Below are 18,352 nucleotides of genomic sequence, written 5' to 3'. Positions count from 1 at the left end.
TTTTCATATGAAATATATCATTTTGATCATCGAACTTACCTTATTAATAAGTTATAAGTGATTGTTTATAATTGGAAGCTTACTGTTTCTTTAGCAAAATATATAATTTATACTTTCATTAGATGCTGTAAAATGTTATAAGGGATTGTTTATAATTTGATAAATTATAAGTTAAGTGATTTTATGATTAGTGATTGATAAGTTTTCATGTGGTAAGTTATAAGTGATTGTTTATAATTTGAAGCTTACTGTTTCTTTCGTAAAATATATAATTTATACTTTCCTTAGATGTTGTAAAATGCACGACTTCTGCTACGATAAGGCCTCGGATACTGTGTGCGGAGAAGAAAGACCGCATCTGGCTGCATACACTTGGAAATATGCAGCAGGAAAAATTCATTGCAGTGAGTGTTTTGCTGTTATTGCTGCATACTTAATGGCCTCAGTGCTAATAATAAGTTCATATTACCAAAAAAAAAATAATAATTATGTTTACACCAAATAAAAACATTCACTGTGTATTCTTTTACAATTTTTCATTCTAGCTTTAAATTTTGAAATGTATTTTGAAAACTATGAATCAAGGGAAAAACATCCATGAAAACCCAAATCAGTTTAGAAATTTTCTCTTATATCATCAGTAAATTAATAGATAGTGCTGACTTTGTCAGAGTATTCTCTTCATCAATTCTCTTCATCAGAAATTCTGCTTTTTTTTTTTTTTTTTTTTTTTTTTTTCTCCTCATACAGAACGTGAATTCCAGCTAGTTTTTATTAAACCATTCTTCCCGAAGATATGCCTTTCGAAGCAAAAATCCTTCGTGTATTTTGGCGCTTAATCATCATAATAAGCACAGAGTTTTATTATTTTAATTAACCAGTTATTATGATTTAGACCTTTACTCTTACTTCTTTCCGTGTCAGCGCCAGAATGCAAATTAATTCGCGTGTATTTAAACTAATGTTCTTAGACAGTAAGGCAAAGCGTGTTCTGCCTCTCGAGGCCACGTTACTAAGTTGTTGCTAGCTCAGATAAGTTCTGCATTCTTCGGTCTTGAATGATAATTACTGATATTTGAATATCTACGCCGTTTTGGTTAAGAGCCAACTTCGCGTTAAATTGCATTATGTAGTCTTTGGCTACTAGCTCATTGTAAATTTAAACTTACTGTTATTTAAATCATCTCGCCAGAAGTGTTGGCTAAGTTGTAAACACCAGACGTGCCTTCTGTTCTTCTTAAGTTTTAATAAAAGGTCCAAATCGTTTTCCAAGTCTCAACTGTTATTTTAGACCTGGCGATAATTTGCTGTCAGTCTATCTAAAGTTTGATTACGATTTATGATAGCTAAAAGTACTAAACTTTATAAATGGAAGTAAATTTTATTAATTAAAGTTTTTAAAATGACTTCAAAAAGTATGTGTAATGTAAAATATTCTTCAAAGCTATATTAAGAATTAAATTATTTAACTGAGTGCATTAATACTGTTAATATGATAATGTTAATATTAGATTTGAGTGCATATTTAAATTTAAGATGTCAAATAATAAATTAAAATGTTTATATTTCAACAAATTTGCTTCGTCCCACTCCATACTCAACTATATTTTAAATTGGAAGATCATTTAGTCTGTATTAAATCTAAATCAAGACAACAGGTTTTTAGTATCAGAATATGGTAGCAAATACTTATAAAAATGGCCCAAAGACATGCGTTCAATAATTTTACAAATTTGACAATTATTTTCGTGTGATTTTCAGAGTAACATTTTCTTAGCTGAAATAACTAATTGTCTTTTAATCGCTGCAACTATACACCGCAAAGATGACATCCGTCCTAGTTCGTGCCGTACGGAATTGAACGTCATTTCTGCGGAAAGCAGTTACTTTGGCATACAAGGCCTGTTGTTCAGTACATATTTTTTTTTCTTTTGTTACAAGATATTTTGAATAGCACAGTATTACGGAAATTTTTAACTAACAAATAAGCTTGGCCAACGAACAGAAGAGCGAATATGATCCTTGAAGAAATGTAACAATGTTCCATGCACCTCATTGGCTGATATAGAACCTATAGAACTAGCTTTCACTCACATACTTAAATGGCGCTAGCATAATTCAAAAATAATATTCCATATTGCCCAGAATATTTCTTGTAGGACAGTTGCACCAAACATAAACTCTCGCACTTCTGAACATATACATCGCTGGAGCAAACATGCACCATTCATTGTCTAAAACAGTGATCGCCAAACTTATGAAGCTTCTGAGTTAATGTGCCATTTTTAAATCCTGCTGGGAGCTACCAAGCAAAAGAACAATCAGTTTTTTAAAAAAAAAAAAAAACCTTACATTTTCTTATTGCCTATAAACTTACATTTCTAGTAAATATGAAATAAATTTTAATTAAACTGTATATAAAAAATGGTACTGAAACTGAATTATACTAAGAAAGAAAATGATGTTTAGTTGATAATAATTAACAAATGTAATGACAGATTTTTTTATCAGACTTATTGACTTTAATCAGAAGGACGGAACTCTTTTTTTTTTGTCATCAACAAGTTTTTTACTGTTGGGAGTAGGTGGTGGCTACTATTCGAATACAGTTGTCCAAGTGTTCATCAGTGAGTCTGTTCCTGTACTTATTTATTCATATTGAAAAAAAATCTCACATATGTAGAAATGTAGAGCTGAATATTGCCTTCACTTTGAGACAAACCTAGACCAAAATTGGGTCATTTTCTTTAGGAAGAAGAGGCAAAATATTTTCACAGCTTGGGGAAAGCGATTTTACAGATATATCGTCTTGAAAATCAATCAGTTCCAAATCTACTACAACACTATATCTTCTTGAAAATCAAAATGCTCCATAACACAAGTAGAGAACTCTTCAGTATTAATCTCTGTAAAAGGCGATTTGACAAACAATTGAAATTCTTTTGAAATTTTGGAAGTATTTTTTGAATTCATTACTTTTTTAAGAACTGCTACAGTTGCATAGCACAGTAAACAGACACATTTGTCCTTTACCTCGGTAAAGAAGTAATCGGTTTCCATTCCGAATGAAAGTGATAAGTTTTCCCCTTTTTGCTTGAACACACCATCGTTAGAAAAGACCTAGCTTCGTACCAATGCGTAAATCGAACTATACAAGTTAGCAAATGTCTAATATACACATGAAAAACTTAACTTGCACAACCTCCTGCGTATACAATCAACTATGAGAGGAGGTTGACAATGGCAGTTGCGATGGAGAAATAAGCAGTTGTCGAAAGCGTCAGCACAGTGGTGCAATCAAGGTTAGCCATATGTCTAATATACACACGAAAAACATAACGTGTACAACCTCCTGCGTATACAGTCAAGTATGAGAGGAGGTTGGCAATGGCAGTTGCGGGGGAGAAACAATCAATTGGTAGTCAGCGTCAATCCAGTGGAGAAATCTGGGTTAGCCAACTGGAGCGTTAACTCGATCTACCGAAAATGTCCTGCAAGCTACTAGTAGCTCGCGATTAACGGTTTGGTGATCACTGGTCTAAAACATGGGTGGAGAAGAGACTTGCTTCTTATAAAGTGTATTTAAAATAAATTAAATTTATGTTTAACGTATAAAAAATTGTTGCATTGGCGACTTCTTAAAATGGTGAATCTCATTCAGTAAAGAATATGTCTTATTACTTTTTCATATTTTATCTATTTATTCATTTACTTCCTAAATTTAATTTCTGCTATAAAGTACTTTTGAAATGCTGGAAAAAAATCTCTGAAAAAAACATTATCAAAATGAAGGGGTTTTGAGTACTGTAACATGTTTAAGGAATTTTCAATCTGTAAGGAAGGCAGAGACTGCGTTAAAGATGAACCACGCTCTGATATACCTTCCTCAATGAGCAGGAAGAGGATCAAATCCGAGATATGGGTCTCGATAGGTGAAGAAAGACCTAAAAGACTATATTAAAGTCGGTTAAAAATCAAGGCAATGTTGTTGTTTTCTTTGATGGCCATGGTGCTGACGCATCATGGCAGTCGGTACCAGCTAGTGAAACTGGACATTATTTACGCAAGGAATATTGTTTTCAATGTTCACGGCGTTTGTGTGAAGCAGCTCATTTAATACGACATTCTGAATATTCTGAAGTGGCATAGTATGACCTTTTTCTTGTTTCCATGGTTATGACTATCATTTCGTAGTCACAGTGTCAAGTCTAACATAGCAACCGAAACAAAACAAAAATATTCGCTGACAAGTTTGAAGAAAACAACTGCAAAACATATTTCGGGTATTGGAAAAATATGTTTCGAGTATTGGAAAAATGTTGGCATACGAGCATTGCATTTCGAGGAGAATATTTTGATACAGTTGTTAACCAGTAAATTGAAATTTTGAGTTTTGTGGAAACATTCCCGAAACTTTTTTATTGTTCTAGTATATTTATTTTGAAAAAAAAACAACAGAACTATCGAACATATTATTAGTAACAAATTTTTCATAGCTAAGAATAGCATATATCCTTGAAGAAAAGTAACAACGCTCCATGGACCTCATTGGCTCAAATTTACAACCATTGAGGCTCGTCTAAAATAAAGTAAATTTTCTCTGTGACTTCTAACAATTTACTTAAATCTAATAACATAAAAAAACCAGAGCAGTGATATGCAAAACCACATTTCAGAAGAAGAAAGGATGAGAAAGTGATTATTTATATTTACGATTTGCGTCTGCTTAATCAAAAGACAGCTAAAAAGCCATAGTAGTTGTATCGTTATGATACTGTAAGCTAAACTATAAACGCATTAATTCCAATCAAATTTTCATCTTACTTACATAAAGCTTAAGTTTCTAATAACCACTCGTTGTCGAGAAACCTGCTTGTATTGCGCAACAAATTACTTTATATTGCCGTTTACAAATAAGTAATTCTAGAATACTTGCATTAAATACAGTCTGGTCTTGAAACTTTAATTGCATCTAAATCTTTTACAGATTTACTATCAAACAATGGAGCATCGAAACAGATATCTCAAAACTGAAAGACGTAATACATTTATATTTATCTATATACGGAGTGAGTCTAAATTGTATTCACAAAATAAGAGGAGTGATACTACCCATCCATATGAACAATAAATACCTTGGAACATAAGATCGTACTCCACTCTGAGTGGCAGAAAAAAGTAAAATCAGAATTCCAACATGAATTTACAACAGTGTTGGGAAAGCTAGTGAACGATACCAAAATTTTCATAATCTGATTTATTGATCAGAGAAAAAATCACAGCAAATGCTCAAAGTGGCGGCCACGCTTGTAGTTGCACAGTTCACACCGGCGAGTAAATGACTGGAGCACCCTCTCGAGGATTCCTAGTGTTGCACTAATTTTGTCTGCGGCAATAACGATTCTCGCTGCGACATCTTCAGCCGAGTCCACAAGCGTCTCGTATATTAAAGATTTCATATTCCCGCAGAAGAAAAAGTCCAGTGGATTGATGCTCGGTGAGCGAGGAGGCCGAACCACAGGTCCGCCACGTCCGATCTGTCGTGCGGGATATTCTGCTTCTCAGAGTGGAATGCAAACCTATGTTCTACGGTAATTATTACTCATATAGACGGGTATTATCATCCCCTTATTCTGTAAATAATTTAGACTTACCCTGTATATAAAATTCTAATTGCAGCCAAATGAGGAAAATAAATGTACTGTTAGAATACATGATTTTACGAAAAATATTTTTAATTGAATATAAATTACATTTTTTAATAGTTGGCTTTGAATAGTAAATTTCCATAAAAGATGAAGCTGAATACGGCAAAGCATATGAGAGTACGTTCCTCAACTGAAAGATGCTTTCGAGGAAGAACCCACCATTGGATTAAACGGTAAAGTCGCTGAGCGCTGGTGCCCGAATTTGTATTTAGAGTGTTTACTTAAATACTATATTAATAAAACGTAATACAATAAATAAAAATTCTAAACTACCCACGCTTTTGTCGCATCCTCTTTTGACATCTAGGATTTGCCGAATCTAACAGAAATGTATAATGGTGTTATTCCCAAAAGCAACCATATAATAAAAAGCTCAGCATATTTGGAAAATAAAAAAGTATGGTTTCTTAGAGACTAAAAGGTTTTAGTATATCAATATACTTTAAAATCATGTACAATCTTAAAAAAAAGGTGTATTGGTTAGCAGCAATATGTTTATAATTTCATTTCGAACTCCAGTAACACTCTCATATATGTAAACATTATATTCTTCCTTGTTTCAGATAAAGTTGACCGTCCCTGTGGCTTAGCATCCTGTCGTTGCGATGCAAAATTTGCAATTTGTGTTTCTATTTACAAGGATTCCTATGACCCTCGAAATAAAAGGACCAGACCTATATTCAGCATTATATCCAACATTGCACAGTTGCATCCGACCAGGAAAAGCAGTGAATCTGGCATTTCCATACGAATTGGATGAACATTTATCCTTAGTCAACTGCAAATATGTGTGCCAGGACATATTACATTCTATGAATGTAACTAATTACAATAATCTATCAGTTTAATTGCTGATGTGAAAATTGTACATAAGTGTATCAACGTGATGTTTTTGTTTGATATCATTTGTTACATGCAATTGTTTTTGTTTTCCTTAATTTTAGAAGTGTTAATGTTATATAAATGCAATGAAGCCTTTCATAGCCGTAACCCCCCGAGAGGACCACCTCTAAAAGTGACCAGTTTTTCTAAGAACATATGAAAACATAGGTGCTGAATATTACTTCTCTAAGAAAACCATCAAAAGACCAAAAACATCTGGAACTAGGGATGGCCACCTTAGAGAGGGTTCACTATATCTAATTTTACTTAAAATACAGCAATTATAATCATAATATCTTATACAGTTTCCGAAAACTTATCTTAGAGGCAAAAAGAAAGCTTGTGTCACATAAAATCTTGTCAAAACCTAAGGACAGATTACTACAAAAGGGTTATATCAGGACATAGTCCAAAAATATATTTCAAGAAATTACAAATATTTCAGAATATTAATTCAGAAGTCAAACAACAAAAATCAGCGTTAATTTACAAAATTTTCACAGGACTAGTTTCGATGGTTTTACCGAACCATCATCTTCAGCTGCAAAACAGCAAATGAACAAGATAGGAAATAATGTTTAGATAAGATAAGAAAGCCTGGACAAGAATAAGCAAGTGGCGCCATCTGTTGGCGAAACCAGAACTAAAACATAATTTCTCTAAAAGCCGAAGGCAAATTTGGATTGGAATTAGGATCGTTAACTAGAACAGAAAGATTTTTATGAATGTGAAATGCCTCTAGAAAATCCAGTTCTCCAATGGAAGATGTTTTTTGAATAATTTTGGCAGCAGAAAAATTGAAAGTGTGATTTTCGGACCAACAATGTTGAGCAACAGAAGACTTCTGTGTTCCCTTTTTTCTAACATATGCCTCATGTTCTTTGACGCGAAATTTTAAGGCTCTCTTAGTTTGGCCAATGTAAATTAAACCGCACTGGCAAGGAATCCTATAAATACCCCAGGAATTCATATCCGGAATGGGGTCCTTGAGTATAGAAGTTGGAATTTTATTGATGGGAGAGTAAACAACCCGAAAGTTAAATTTCTGCAAAATATGTGCAACTTTATAGCTAATTGATGGAAAGAAGGGAATGACAACACAATTTTTATAATCTCCTAAAATAAGAGTGTGGCTTTTAGTGTGTTGAGATGAGAATTTTTTAACTGCTTGATTAATAATGTTGGGTGAAAAGCCCCTGTCAATAGCTATTGCTTTTAAATAATTTAGTTCTTCATCAAGGGCTAGTTTGGAGGAGCAAACCTGAAGAGCACGGAAAACATAGGAATAAAATGAAGCTAACTTTTGTTTAGTCGGATGACATGATTTAAAGTGTGGTGGAAGGCAAACCGATGAAGGTTTACGGTAAACTGTAGTACTGAAGTTGGATGTGTTACGTGTGACCAGAATGTCGAGAAACGGAAGAGAATTGCAAGTCTCAAGTTCAAAAGTGAACTGAATAGCAGGATCAATAGAATTCATTGTTGAAAGAACTCTATTTAAATCATCTTTATTACCTTCAAACAGGGTAAAAGTATCGTCTACGTAGCGGAACCATGCCGGGAAGTTTAAAGTTTCAAATAATTTTGATTCATAATAATGCATGTAGATATCAGCCAGGATGGGACTGAGGGGGCTTCCCATGGCTAATCCCTCAGTTTGCTTGTAATATTTATTTTGGAAAACAAAATGTGTTTGTTTCAAACAGAGTTGAGTGAGAGAAATTAGCTCATCAATTTCGATGCAAGAGAAATGAAATTCGCGAAGTCTGATTTCTAGACATCTTAATGCACCCTCCACTGGGACATTGGTGAATAATGATTTTACATCAAAAGAAACCATGAGTAAATTACGAGGAGAAATGTTTTTAACCTTTTTTACAAACTCTATTGAATTTTTTATGGTGTAAATGTTATTGTCTAATAGAGTGGAAAATCTAGAAACTAAATATTTAGCTAATGGATACGAGGCAGTACCTAAATTTGATACAACAGGGCGGAAAGGAATACCACTTTTATGAATTCCTTTCCGCCCTATTGTATTCCTTTCCGCCCTATTGTATCAAATTTAGGTACTGCCTCGTATCCATTAGCTAAATATTTAGTTTCTAGATTTTCCACTCTATTAGACAATAACATTTACACCATAAAAAATTCAATAGAGTTTGTAAAAAAGGTTAAAAACATTTCTCCTCGTAATTTACTCATGGTTTCTTTTGATGTAAAATCATTATTCACCAATGTCCCAGTGGAGGGTGCATTAAGATGTCTAGAAATCAGACTTCGCGAATTTCATTTCTCTTGCATCGAAATTGATGAGCTAATTTCTCTCACTCAACTCTGTTTGAAACAAACACATTTTGTTTTCCAAAATAAATATTACAAGCAAACTGAGGGATTAGCCATGGGAAGCCCCCTCAGTCCCATCCTGGCTGATATCTACATGCATTATTATGAATCAAAATTATTTGAAACTTTAAACTTCCCGGCATGGTTCCGCTACGTAGACGATACTTTTACCCTGTTTGAAGGTAATAAAGATGATTTAAATAGAGTTCTTTCAACAATGAATTCTATTGATCCTGCTATTCAGTTCACTTTTGAACTTGAGACTTGCAATTCTCTTCCGTTTCTCGACATTCTGGTCACACGTAACACATCCAACTTCAGTACTACAGTTTACCGTAAACCTTCATCGGTTTGCCTTCCACCACACTTTAAATCATGTCATCCGACTAAACAAAAGTTAGCTTCATTTTATTCCTATGTTTTCCGTGCTCTTCAGGTTTGCTCCTCCAAACTAGCCCTTGATGAAGAACTAAATTATTTAAAAGCAATAGCTATTGACAGGGGCTTTTCACCCAACATTATTAATCAAGCAGTTAAAAAATTCTCATCTCAACACACTAAAAGCCACACTCTTATTTTAGGAGATTATAAAAATTGTGTTGTCATTCCCTTCTTTCCATCAATTAGCTATAAAGTTGCACATATTTTGCAGAAATTTAACTTTCGGGTTGTTTACTCTCCCATCAATAAAATTCCAACTTCTATACTCAAGGACCCCATTCCGGATATGAATTCCTGGGGTATTTATAGGATTCCTTGCCAGTGCGGTTTAATTTACATTGGCCAAACTAAGAGAGCCTTAAAATTTCGCGTCAAAGAACATGAGGCATATGTTAGAAAAAAGGAAACACAGAAGTCTTCTGTTGCTCAACATTGTTGGTCCGAAAATCACACTTTCAATTTTTCTGCTGCCAAAATTATTCAAAAAACATCTTCCATTGGAGAACTGGATTTTCTAGAGGCATTTCACATTCATAAAAATCTTTCTGTTCTAGTTAACGATCCTAATTCCAATCCAAATTTGCCTTCGGCTTTTAGAGAAATTATGTTTTAGTTCTGGTTTCGCCAACAGATGGCGCCACTTGCTTATTCTTGTCCAGGCTTTCTTATCTTATCTAAACATTATTTCCTATCTTGTTCATTTGCGGTTTTGCAGCTGAAGATGATGGTTCGGTAAAACCATCGAAACTAGTCCTGTGAAAATTTTGTAAATTAACGCTGATTTTTGTTGTTTGACTTCTGAATTAGTATTTATTCGGCGTGTTATTGTGTCTTAATTTCAGAATATATAAAAATAGAATTCTTACCATTCATTGAAGTGAATGGAAACGAGGATGACGTGTGTTAAGCAACAATAACACGCCTAACAAGTGTTAATTTTGAATCAAACAACAAAAAGCAGCGTTATATTTTCAAATTTTCACAGGACCAGTTTCAATGGTTTCACCGTACCATCATCCTCAGCTGCCAAAGCGCAAATGAAACAAGCCAATGAACATAGGAGAAGCCTCAGACAGGTCTGTTTGAGCTTGTTATAGGAGACTCAAAAAGTCTTTTTTTTTTTTTTTTTTTTTTTTTTTTTTTGTCCCCACGTGATTTTTGACATTTTGCGATAATGCATGTGTTAAGGGATATACAGGGGGTTAAGGGATTTTCGCACATCATCACGCTGCGAGAAAACATGATTCACAAAGACGGAATAACATGTAAGAATAAAATTAATCAAAATCAAAAGGCTGAATTCAATCCAAAAAACAGGGAAATGATATGTTACGAATTCCATCCCTGGTGCTAATACAAAATGTACAAACATCAAAGTATCAACACAAAATGGCAGTTTCAAGCAATGTGCAGAATAACATGTTAGGCAGGATGCCATATGCTGTTGAAATAAAGTAATGCATACAAAAGAATGCATTCCTGCAAGGCAGATTCGTGTAGCCGATTATAAGCACTGTGTTAATTTATATGGACATAATTATGTTACATACAAATTTAGTATAGCGTGCGTGATTACGTCGAAAAGCTACAAATGCTGAACACCAATACGATTCTCTTGTATTTTCTGTGGTAAGGGTATCTCATTCTATATCTAGCACCTATGAGATTTATGAAGTTATTCATAGAGAATGATGCATGGTGGTACGGTAGCCAAGGGTACAGTATGTTCTCGATAGCGCATAAATATATATATATAAGACTGACATATCTCCATACTCCACATAAGGCCTGTACTACTTCTATAACAACAAATTTAGACAAACTTGGAAGAGTTTTTCTCACCACATGAACAGACGATTTCTAGTCTTAAACGTAATTTATGGGTAAGAGCTACTGTAGTATGATAAGCGCTCTGCCTAACAATACAAATTGTTAGTGCTCTATGTGCTGCTAATATAAATGGATACCTGCAAAGGACCAGATTCCTACAGGGCAATCTCATATAGCGGTGATAAGCCATCTTCCAAGATACGTTTGACTGATTAAGCATCTGTAGCTATTGCACTTATAGGCATTGGTAGAGTGACGTTGGAAGGATAGTGTTGGTAGGGTAGTGTCGGATATAGAATAGTGTTGGTTGAATGACAATGGTGACATCGTGTCTTATCGCAGATTTTTTATGCGATTTTGTTTATACTGTCTTAGAACATAAGGATGTTCTAAGACATGAGCTTAAGTCCTTCTCTCAAAGTCTAGAAATAACTATTCATTTCATATTTCATGAGGCCAGCCTAAGTTTCCGATAATTCTGAAGAACTCATGGCATCTATATGTAGTTCACTGTATCACATTTGTTGGCGATAGATCGTCTTCAGCATATGTCAGACCTGTCAGGAAAAATCAAATGTTATAGTGTTATAGTGTATCAAAACTGGCAGTAACCGTTCTTTTAGCTGCTGAATTTTTTCACTATATATCCGTATAAATAATATATCTTTATTTCAGAATGTAAAATAAGAAAATCAGTTAATTATTTCCTTTGTTGCAATAAATATGAATGAGAAAATAATTTAAATGTACAGTTGATGAATATTTTAATTAGTTATATGCTGCTATTAGACCATATTATTAATTAACTCAGACGGAATTATTTAAGACTATGTTTACAAAACTGTTGGTCAGATCTTATTTAAATTCAGAATATGTTCAGAAAATTTAGAATATGTTTATTAAACTTTTTTTTAATTTATTTAGATCATCTTCACTTTATGATGTCACTTCTCCTTTAGTTGGCCTCCCCTAGGATACAAATCAATAAACATATTTAAGCCTGAGTTCTAGAGACAGAGCATTTGGCAGTGAAGCTTCGCAGTTTGTACTTTCTCTTGCATAGCTCTGTTAAATAGTATTCCTCTTTTAACTATTTTGCTAGGCGAGATTAAATTGTGCAATTTAAAGTTTTATTCGATACTTAGTTAGGCAAATCATTGTAGTCTCCAGCTATTTATTAATTATTGTAGCTTAGTTTTAAATTCAATTTCCTATTATTTAATACCTCGAGTGACGTACTTTGATTTATACTCATAAGTTGATCTTATTTTCAGGTTTTAAATAAAACAGTTATTTTAAAACTTTCTTGGGATTGATAGCACTTTCACAGACGGATCGATTACTCTCTTGTCAGGCTAAGTAGGATGTTAAAGACTTTATGTTAAGTTTATACAGGATAGTACCCTACGTAGTTTCTACCGTAATATATGCTGAATACGTAGTTCCCCCATGCTCCCAAATACTTTGTGCAGAATGAAATGAATTCAACTAAGTATTGCAGCTGTCGCTGAGAAATACCAAAGTAAAGCTCGTGTTATGGTTATCCAAAATTTAGTTCTGTTTATAAGATGTCGTTGAACACAGCTGAAGAAATATTTTTAATGTCTTATAAGTGCTCAATAGATTTCAGTATCAGGCGACAGAAACAGACTGTAAACCAGTTTTATGTCACTTATGTATTATGAAGGGTTGCATTACTCGCATGATATAAGCCATTTCGGGGAATAAACATTTCATCCACATACTTATGAGAACGGTTTGGAATGAGATTTTTGTTTGTCTCTTCTGTAAAGGATGAGGCGCATTAGTAGTTCTTGCCCCTTAACTGAAAATAGATTACACACCACCACGTAACCTCCACTAGTTTGTATAATATCTTGCTGTAAGGATCTATTCACCGCCTCATACTATTTCCCCCACAAATAAAGTCTTTCTTCTCGAAAACATGTAAAAATGTGATTCGTTTAAGTAATCCTTATGCAGTGAATTAACTTTGTCACGTGCCAATGTCTTGTGTCAGTTAAACTTGTCTATATTTGATTCTGTGTTGCCACAGTGGTATGCATGTTAGCAAGTGGCTACTAAACCAGTTGGATTGTAGTCTATTCTGTACACTGTATTGAATGCTGTCTTCAGCTGCATCACTATTGGACTGAGATGAAGTCGGATAAAATCTTCCTTTTCTTCGGGTAATTTACACATCTCTCTTAGATACAATAATTCTTAAAATAACTGTGTATTGCTGCTTTCACTTACCACTAATAACCGAAATTTATCCCTTCCAATGTACTCTTCATATTGTTATCGATGAAAACCCAAGAGTGCTAATAAATCCGAAAATACAGAGCCACAAACTTCTAATCCCTAAAATTTGCCCATTTCCAAAGAATGTTAAATCATGCTCTTTACTGAAGACGAAATACAGTTTTCAAGATCTTTAATTTTTTATTTAGCTGCAAGCATTTCCACGCCAAGGAGAGTAGCTAGTAGTTTAAAATAAAGCTGTATCTAATGTTTCAAAAGTTCCGTGCATGTGAAAAATAATTATATTTCTGCATTTGTACAGTTTGTACAATTGTAAGTTTTTCTCTTAACTGCAATTTTTTAATGTGGAAGTTCCTTTCTAGAGAAATATTATTCTGCTGTAAAATCTCCTTACAGAAATTTACTTAAACTATAAACTTAAGAAACTATGGTAAGCATATTTGTAAAAACAAACAGATGTAGAAAGTTAATGTTAGAAATGAAAAAATAGCAGCGTATAACTAAATGAACTGAGCCTACTGATTATTTTGTATTTAAAATACTTTTGTTATTTATCAACTTTTGAAAGATATACTTTTAGAATTAATTTTAGTACTTTTTTGTATGCAACAGCATAAATCTAATGTATTGTAAAATCAATTTTGTAATCTTTTTTTTTTTTTTTTTTTTTTTTTTTTTTCCATTGGAAAAATATTACTGTAAAGTCCTTAATTATCTCATTGTTTGTGATCCTCTGAATTAAAAAAAATTCAAAAATTCACTAAAAATAACTTAAATTGAATTTTTTCAGCATTCTTCTTTAAAATTTAATATATAAACGATGTCTGAGTGTTTCATGTATACAACAAACCCTTGCCGAATACAGGAGTTATGTCATTAATACATTGCGCTTACACAGCAAAATCGCATTCAACAAAGTTAACTTGTGAGAAAAATGAGTCAAGTATAGTTTAGATCAAAAACGTATGTGTAATTTATAAAAACCCAAATATTCTTTTAATTAAAAGAAAAACTGAAACAAATGTTAAATTATAAAATTTCTACTTCTGCTTAATAAATAGGTACATGATACCATTATTTTTTAAGTAGCTGATAATTTTTACCTGGGACAATATCTGAAGCAACATTAAACGTTTTGCGGTAAGGAGCGCAAAGATTTTCTATATTTCTCCATAAAGTATCCTCTTCTTTTTTGATTTGGGTCAAACACCATTGCAAAATCGGACGATTCCTATGCCCTTTTTTAACAATTCTTTTAAATTTCCTGTACGTTAAAAGCTCTTTATTTTCTTCACTATCGCTGCTTTCACCGTCTGCTTGTGTTATAAAATCATCCAACTCTTCATTTGTCATTTCAAGATCGTTATTCTCGACTAATTCTTTAATTTCGATTTCTTCCATGTATAAAAAGTCCTTTTTTTACCCCTTGGCTCCATTTTCAGTCGATGGAAGTCCTTTAAAACTGTTGCCAACTTCTGTGCAGGGCTGATGATTGCAATTATTCACTGTTGATGAATTCACTTGTTCGCATATGAGTGTAATTATTTCTATGCACATGCAACTTTAATCTTTCTGTAAACTTCTGTACGAGTTTAATTATTTCTGCGTGTAAAATTAAATCATTTCTCTACGAGTTAAATTATTTCTATGATTATATTTCTAACATAATCTGTTATATGTTAACCATGTCTATGTTTTCATATTTATGTTGACTTGTTTCCAAACTGCCATTAGTGTTTCAAGCTTTCCTCCGTCTAGTGCATTCTTTGCAGAGATGTAAAGCATGCCTGACATTATAGGCTTTGAATACGTTTCTGATTCCTTGATCCTTCGATTGAATGAAGAAAGTGGTGTTCGGTGGAAGGAATAAAACCTTTCCTTTTGCATGCGTTGTTCTAAGGGCTTCTTCGACGTGTCCTGGAGCGTTATCGAGAATTAGAGAACCTTAAAGAACCTTTAAGGAACCTTTTGCTGTTCTAACCAATGTTTGACTTATCTAATGTAATCTAATTCTTCTTTAATCAATAAATTTTCAAACCCGTCATTAAAGAGGACTATTGGAACGCGGCTGATGTTCTGCAGCGTACCGCGTATAACTGAAATTCACACGTTGAAACAAATAAATAGAAACAATTAAAATAATACGTATATATGCAAAATCTCCGCGTTCGACAAGGGTTTAGATTTGCTTGATTTTTCTAATGTTTTAAGACATATTTTGATAGCACTTTTGACTTTGCAAATAGCCCCAAGTTGAACGTTGTTCGACTTGGTGATTTTTCGATGATGGTACAAAAGCGCTACGCTTTCAGATAAAACTGTCATTGGAATTCTGAATTTCGATAGGATAAATGCAAAGAATACGACCAGGAGTGCAGACAATGCTCATACATTGTTCAACAACGAAATAGCAACACCAAGAAGGAAAGGTCGCAGAAATTTTAAATTCACAAGATCGATAGACATCATAATCATGCATTTCCTGAAGGTCATTAATCACTGTCTGAGAAATTATTATTTTTAGTCCAAAGGGATTTGAATCCCGAAGGACTATTAGTTTCGTTTTGGCATTTTGCGTCGGACTCGTAAATGTCGGTTCACTTTTCAAACTGTTGCCACAAAATGTTAGAGTCCTGCATTATATTTGAAGAAATTAAATAATGAAAAATCTGCGTAAATGTATGTATATTTCTCACATTGTCATAAAATAACGGTACATAGAGTCATCGAATTTTGAATAACGTAATCCTCCAACGAATATGAGCATGTGGAAGACCAAATTTGAAATTTGAAATTTGTTTTATGATCGATTTCCTATTTTTTAAAACTTTGACGAATTTTTGATTAACAAACTCAAGGATTTCAAAGCGAGCAATGGCAACGTTGTGCAGAAAAAACATTTTTATCTCCAGCGCGTGAGTCTCTGTATCGGAAATTCTAAAGATATGCTCGTTTTAAAACTATTTTGCGATATTGCTGTTGCACTGGATCTTATGGTTTAAGTGCGAGGAACATGATATTTAATAAAGAAAGGTAACACACAAAATGTTAAAAAACGCCCCTTTGGACGTAATTTAAAATCTGAAACATTTCAGTTTTTTTTTTTTTTTTTTTTTTTTTTTACTATATTACAAGCATCTGTGTTTGTAAAATATTGTGATTGGAAGCTGGCTCTCACTTTTGCGATAAGTGACTAATAAATATCCTCCCAGATTTACTCGACGAGAGATAAGTCCGGAGATACAGCGAACAAACGTAGCATGTGAAGTTCATTCAGATTTTTCACATACCTACTGTAGCCTAGTTTTGTCATAGAAAAATAGCTCCTGGAGCCTTATAGGAAGGACCTGGCTCTAAGACCAAAAAAACGTAGCGTTGAACTATGAGAGGCGGCATAATATATTAGGAAAACTAGATAGGTCTACATACAGGGTTCACGATGTATTTGAGAACACAACCTTAGCAAGCCATAAGCTTAATTACATCTCTCTTTTTGGGCTTAACAAAATACACCATCTCTCTGAATGAGCCCTAACATGTAGCCCTTTTCCTCTAATGCATCAGTCTTTTTATCTCCTGCATCAGATTTGATGCAGGAGATAAAAAGACGTGTTGTTTTCGTTCTCTTATGTCTCTTATGTTCTTCTCAAATGAGAAGAATTATGACTAATTCAAAGCTGAAAACCAGAAATGACAGGTGGCTCTGTGCGACCTCAACTGAGGTCCCCACAGCGTCTGTAGTGCAAAACTTTTAGAATTTCGAAAAGCACCAAGTAGTAAAACTTAATAATGGTAAAAGTTTTAGAATTTGGAGAGACACTGAGCAAAATGCCTAGCGCCAGCCCTGAGCGTGATCTTCAAGAAGGGAGAATGCAGATCATGCATCTTCACGAAGGTGCCCTGAGTCCCCACAATCATACACACCTAGTTCCCATCGTCTGTGACGATCTTGGGAGTAGTGAGTAACAAGGGTTATGACACGCCACCTCAGTTCTTCTCACAAGGGCTTAAAATCAGTGCCGCTGCCTGCATGGAGACACTGAAATAACATTGTACCTTCAGCTTCAGATTGGATTAAATGGGGGGCCTGACATTTATAGCTGATGGAATATTTGTAAATAAAACTGAAAGCATCAAACATTTGTACTTTCACGTGTGGGCAGCATATAGAAACTTGTAGAAGCTTTAGAAATAAAGAGATAGTTTTCTAACTATATTACTACAGCTTACAGAGTGCAGAGATAGTAGTACAGCTTACAGCCATTTTTATTACTACATATTACTACACTTATTGCATTACCACAACCTTCTTACTATAATACTGCAGATTTTTCTTACTATATTACTACAGTCTCAAATTGGCTTGATCGGGCATTGATAATCATAAGTAATATTTCGTAAATAAAATGTCAATTATAAGTAATATTTCGTAAATAAAACCCAAAGCAATAAAAGTTTGTTCTTTTATGTGTGGCCGTCAAATAGAAACTTGTAAAAGCATTAGGATCAATGAGATTGAAGACATTTTAACTGTATTTAAGGACATATGAAAATTACAAAATTATACACCTATGTACATAAAATGAAAAATTTCAGACAAATTATAAAAAAATTTATTGAGCTTTCTTATGAAATATGAACTTCTGCTAAAAAGGAAGCAAATTTCGTCGGTAAGATTATCACTAAAAATTCTAGAAATTTGTCTCAACTGAGAATTTTTTACGTTAACGAAATTAGAGAGTACTTTTGTTAGTATAAGCTTATGCACACTGCCCTCCAAAAATTAAGGAACAACATGTTTTTGATGTCTAATTGGAGAATGAAGCAACATAGAAGTAAGAAATTTAGCAGACACGTTCACTAAAGAGTTCTTTAATGAA

General features: G+C 33.6%; 1 protein-coding gene across 2 annotated transcripts in view; it reads left to right on the top strand.

The window, feature by feature from the left end:
• Positions 1–6,698, top strand: part of LOC118197805 (basic phospholipase A2 nigroxin B-like) — a 76,601-nt gene extending 69,903 nt beyond the window's left edge. For both annotated transcript variants that reach the window (XM_035369345.2, XM_035369344.2), the window contains exons 4-5: positions 289–404; positions 6,272–6,698. In XM_035369345.2, the coding sequence (XP_035225236.1) occupies positions 289–404; positions 6,272–6,468 (313 nt within the window). In that variant the 3' untranslated portion in view covers positions 6,469–6,698. The remainder of the gene's footprint in view (positions 1–288; positions 405–6,271) is intronic.
• The last annotated feature ends 11,654 nt before the right edge of the window (positions 6,699–18,352 follow it).

This window comes from Stegodyphus dumicola, chromosome 3 (genome assembly GCF_044657685.1).
Source record: "Stegodyphus dumicola isolate Sdum_Otavi_A_Nest chromosome 3, ASM4465768v1".
Lineage (NCBI taxonomy): Eukaryota > Metazoa > Arthropoda > Arachnida > Araneae > Eresidae > Stegodyphus > Stegodyphus dumicola.
This window is presented reverse-complemented; position numbering and strand designations above follow the sequence as displayed.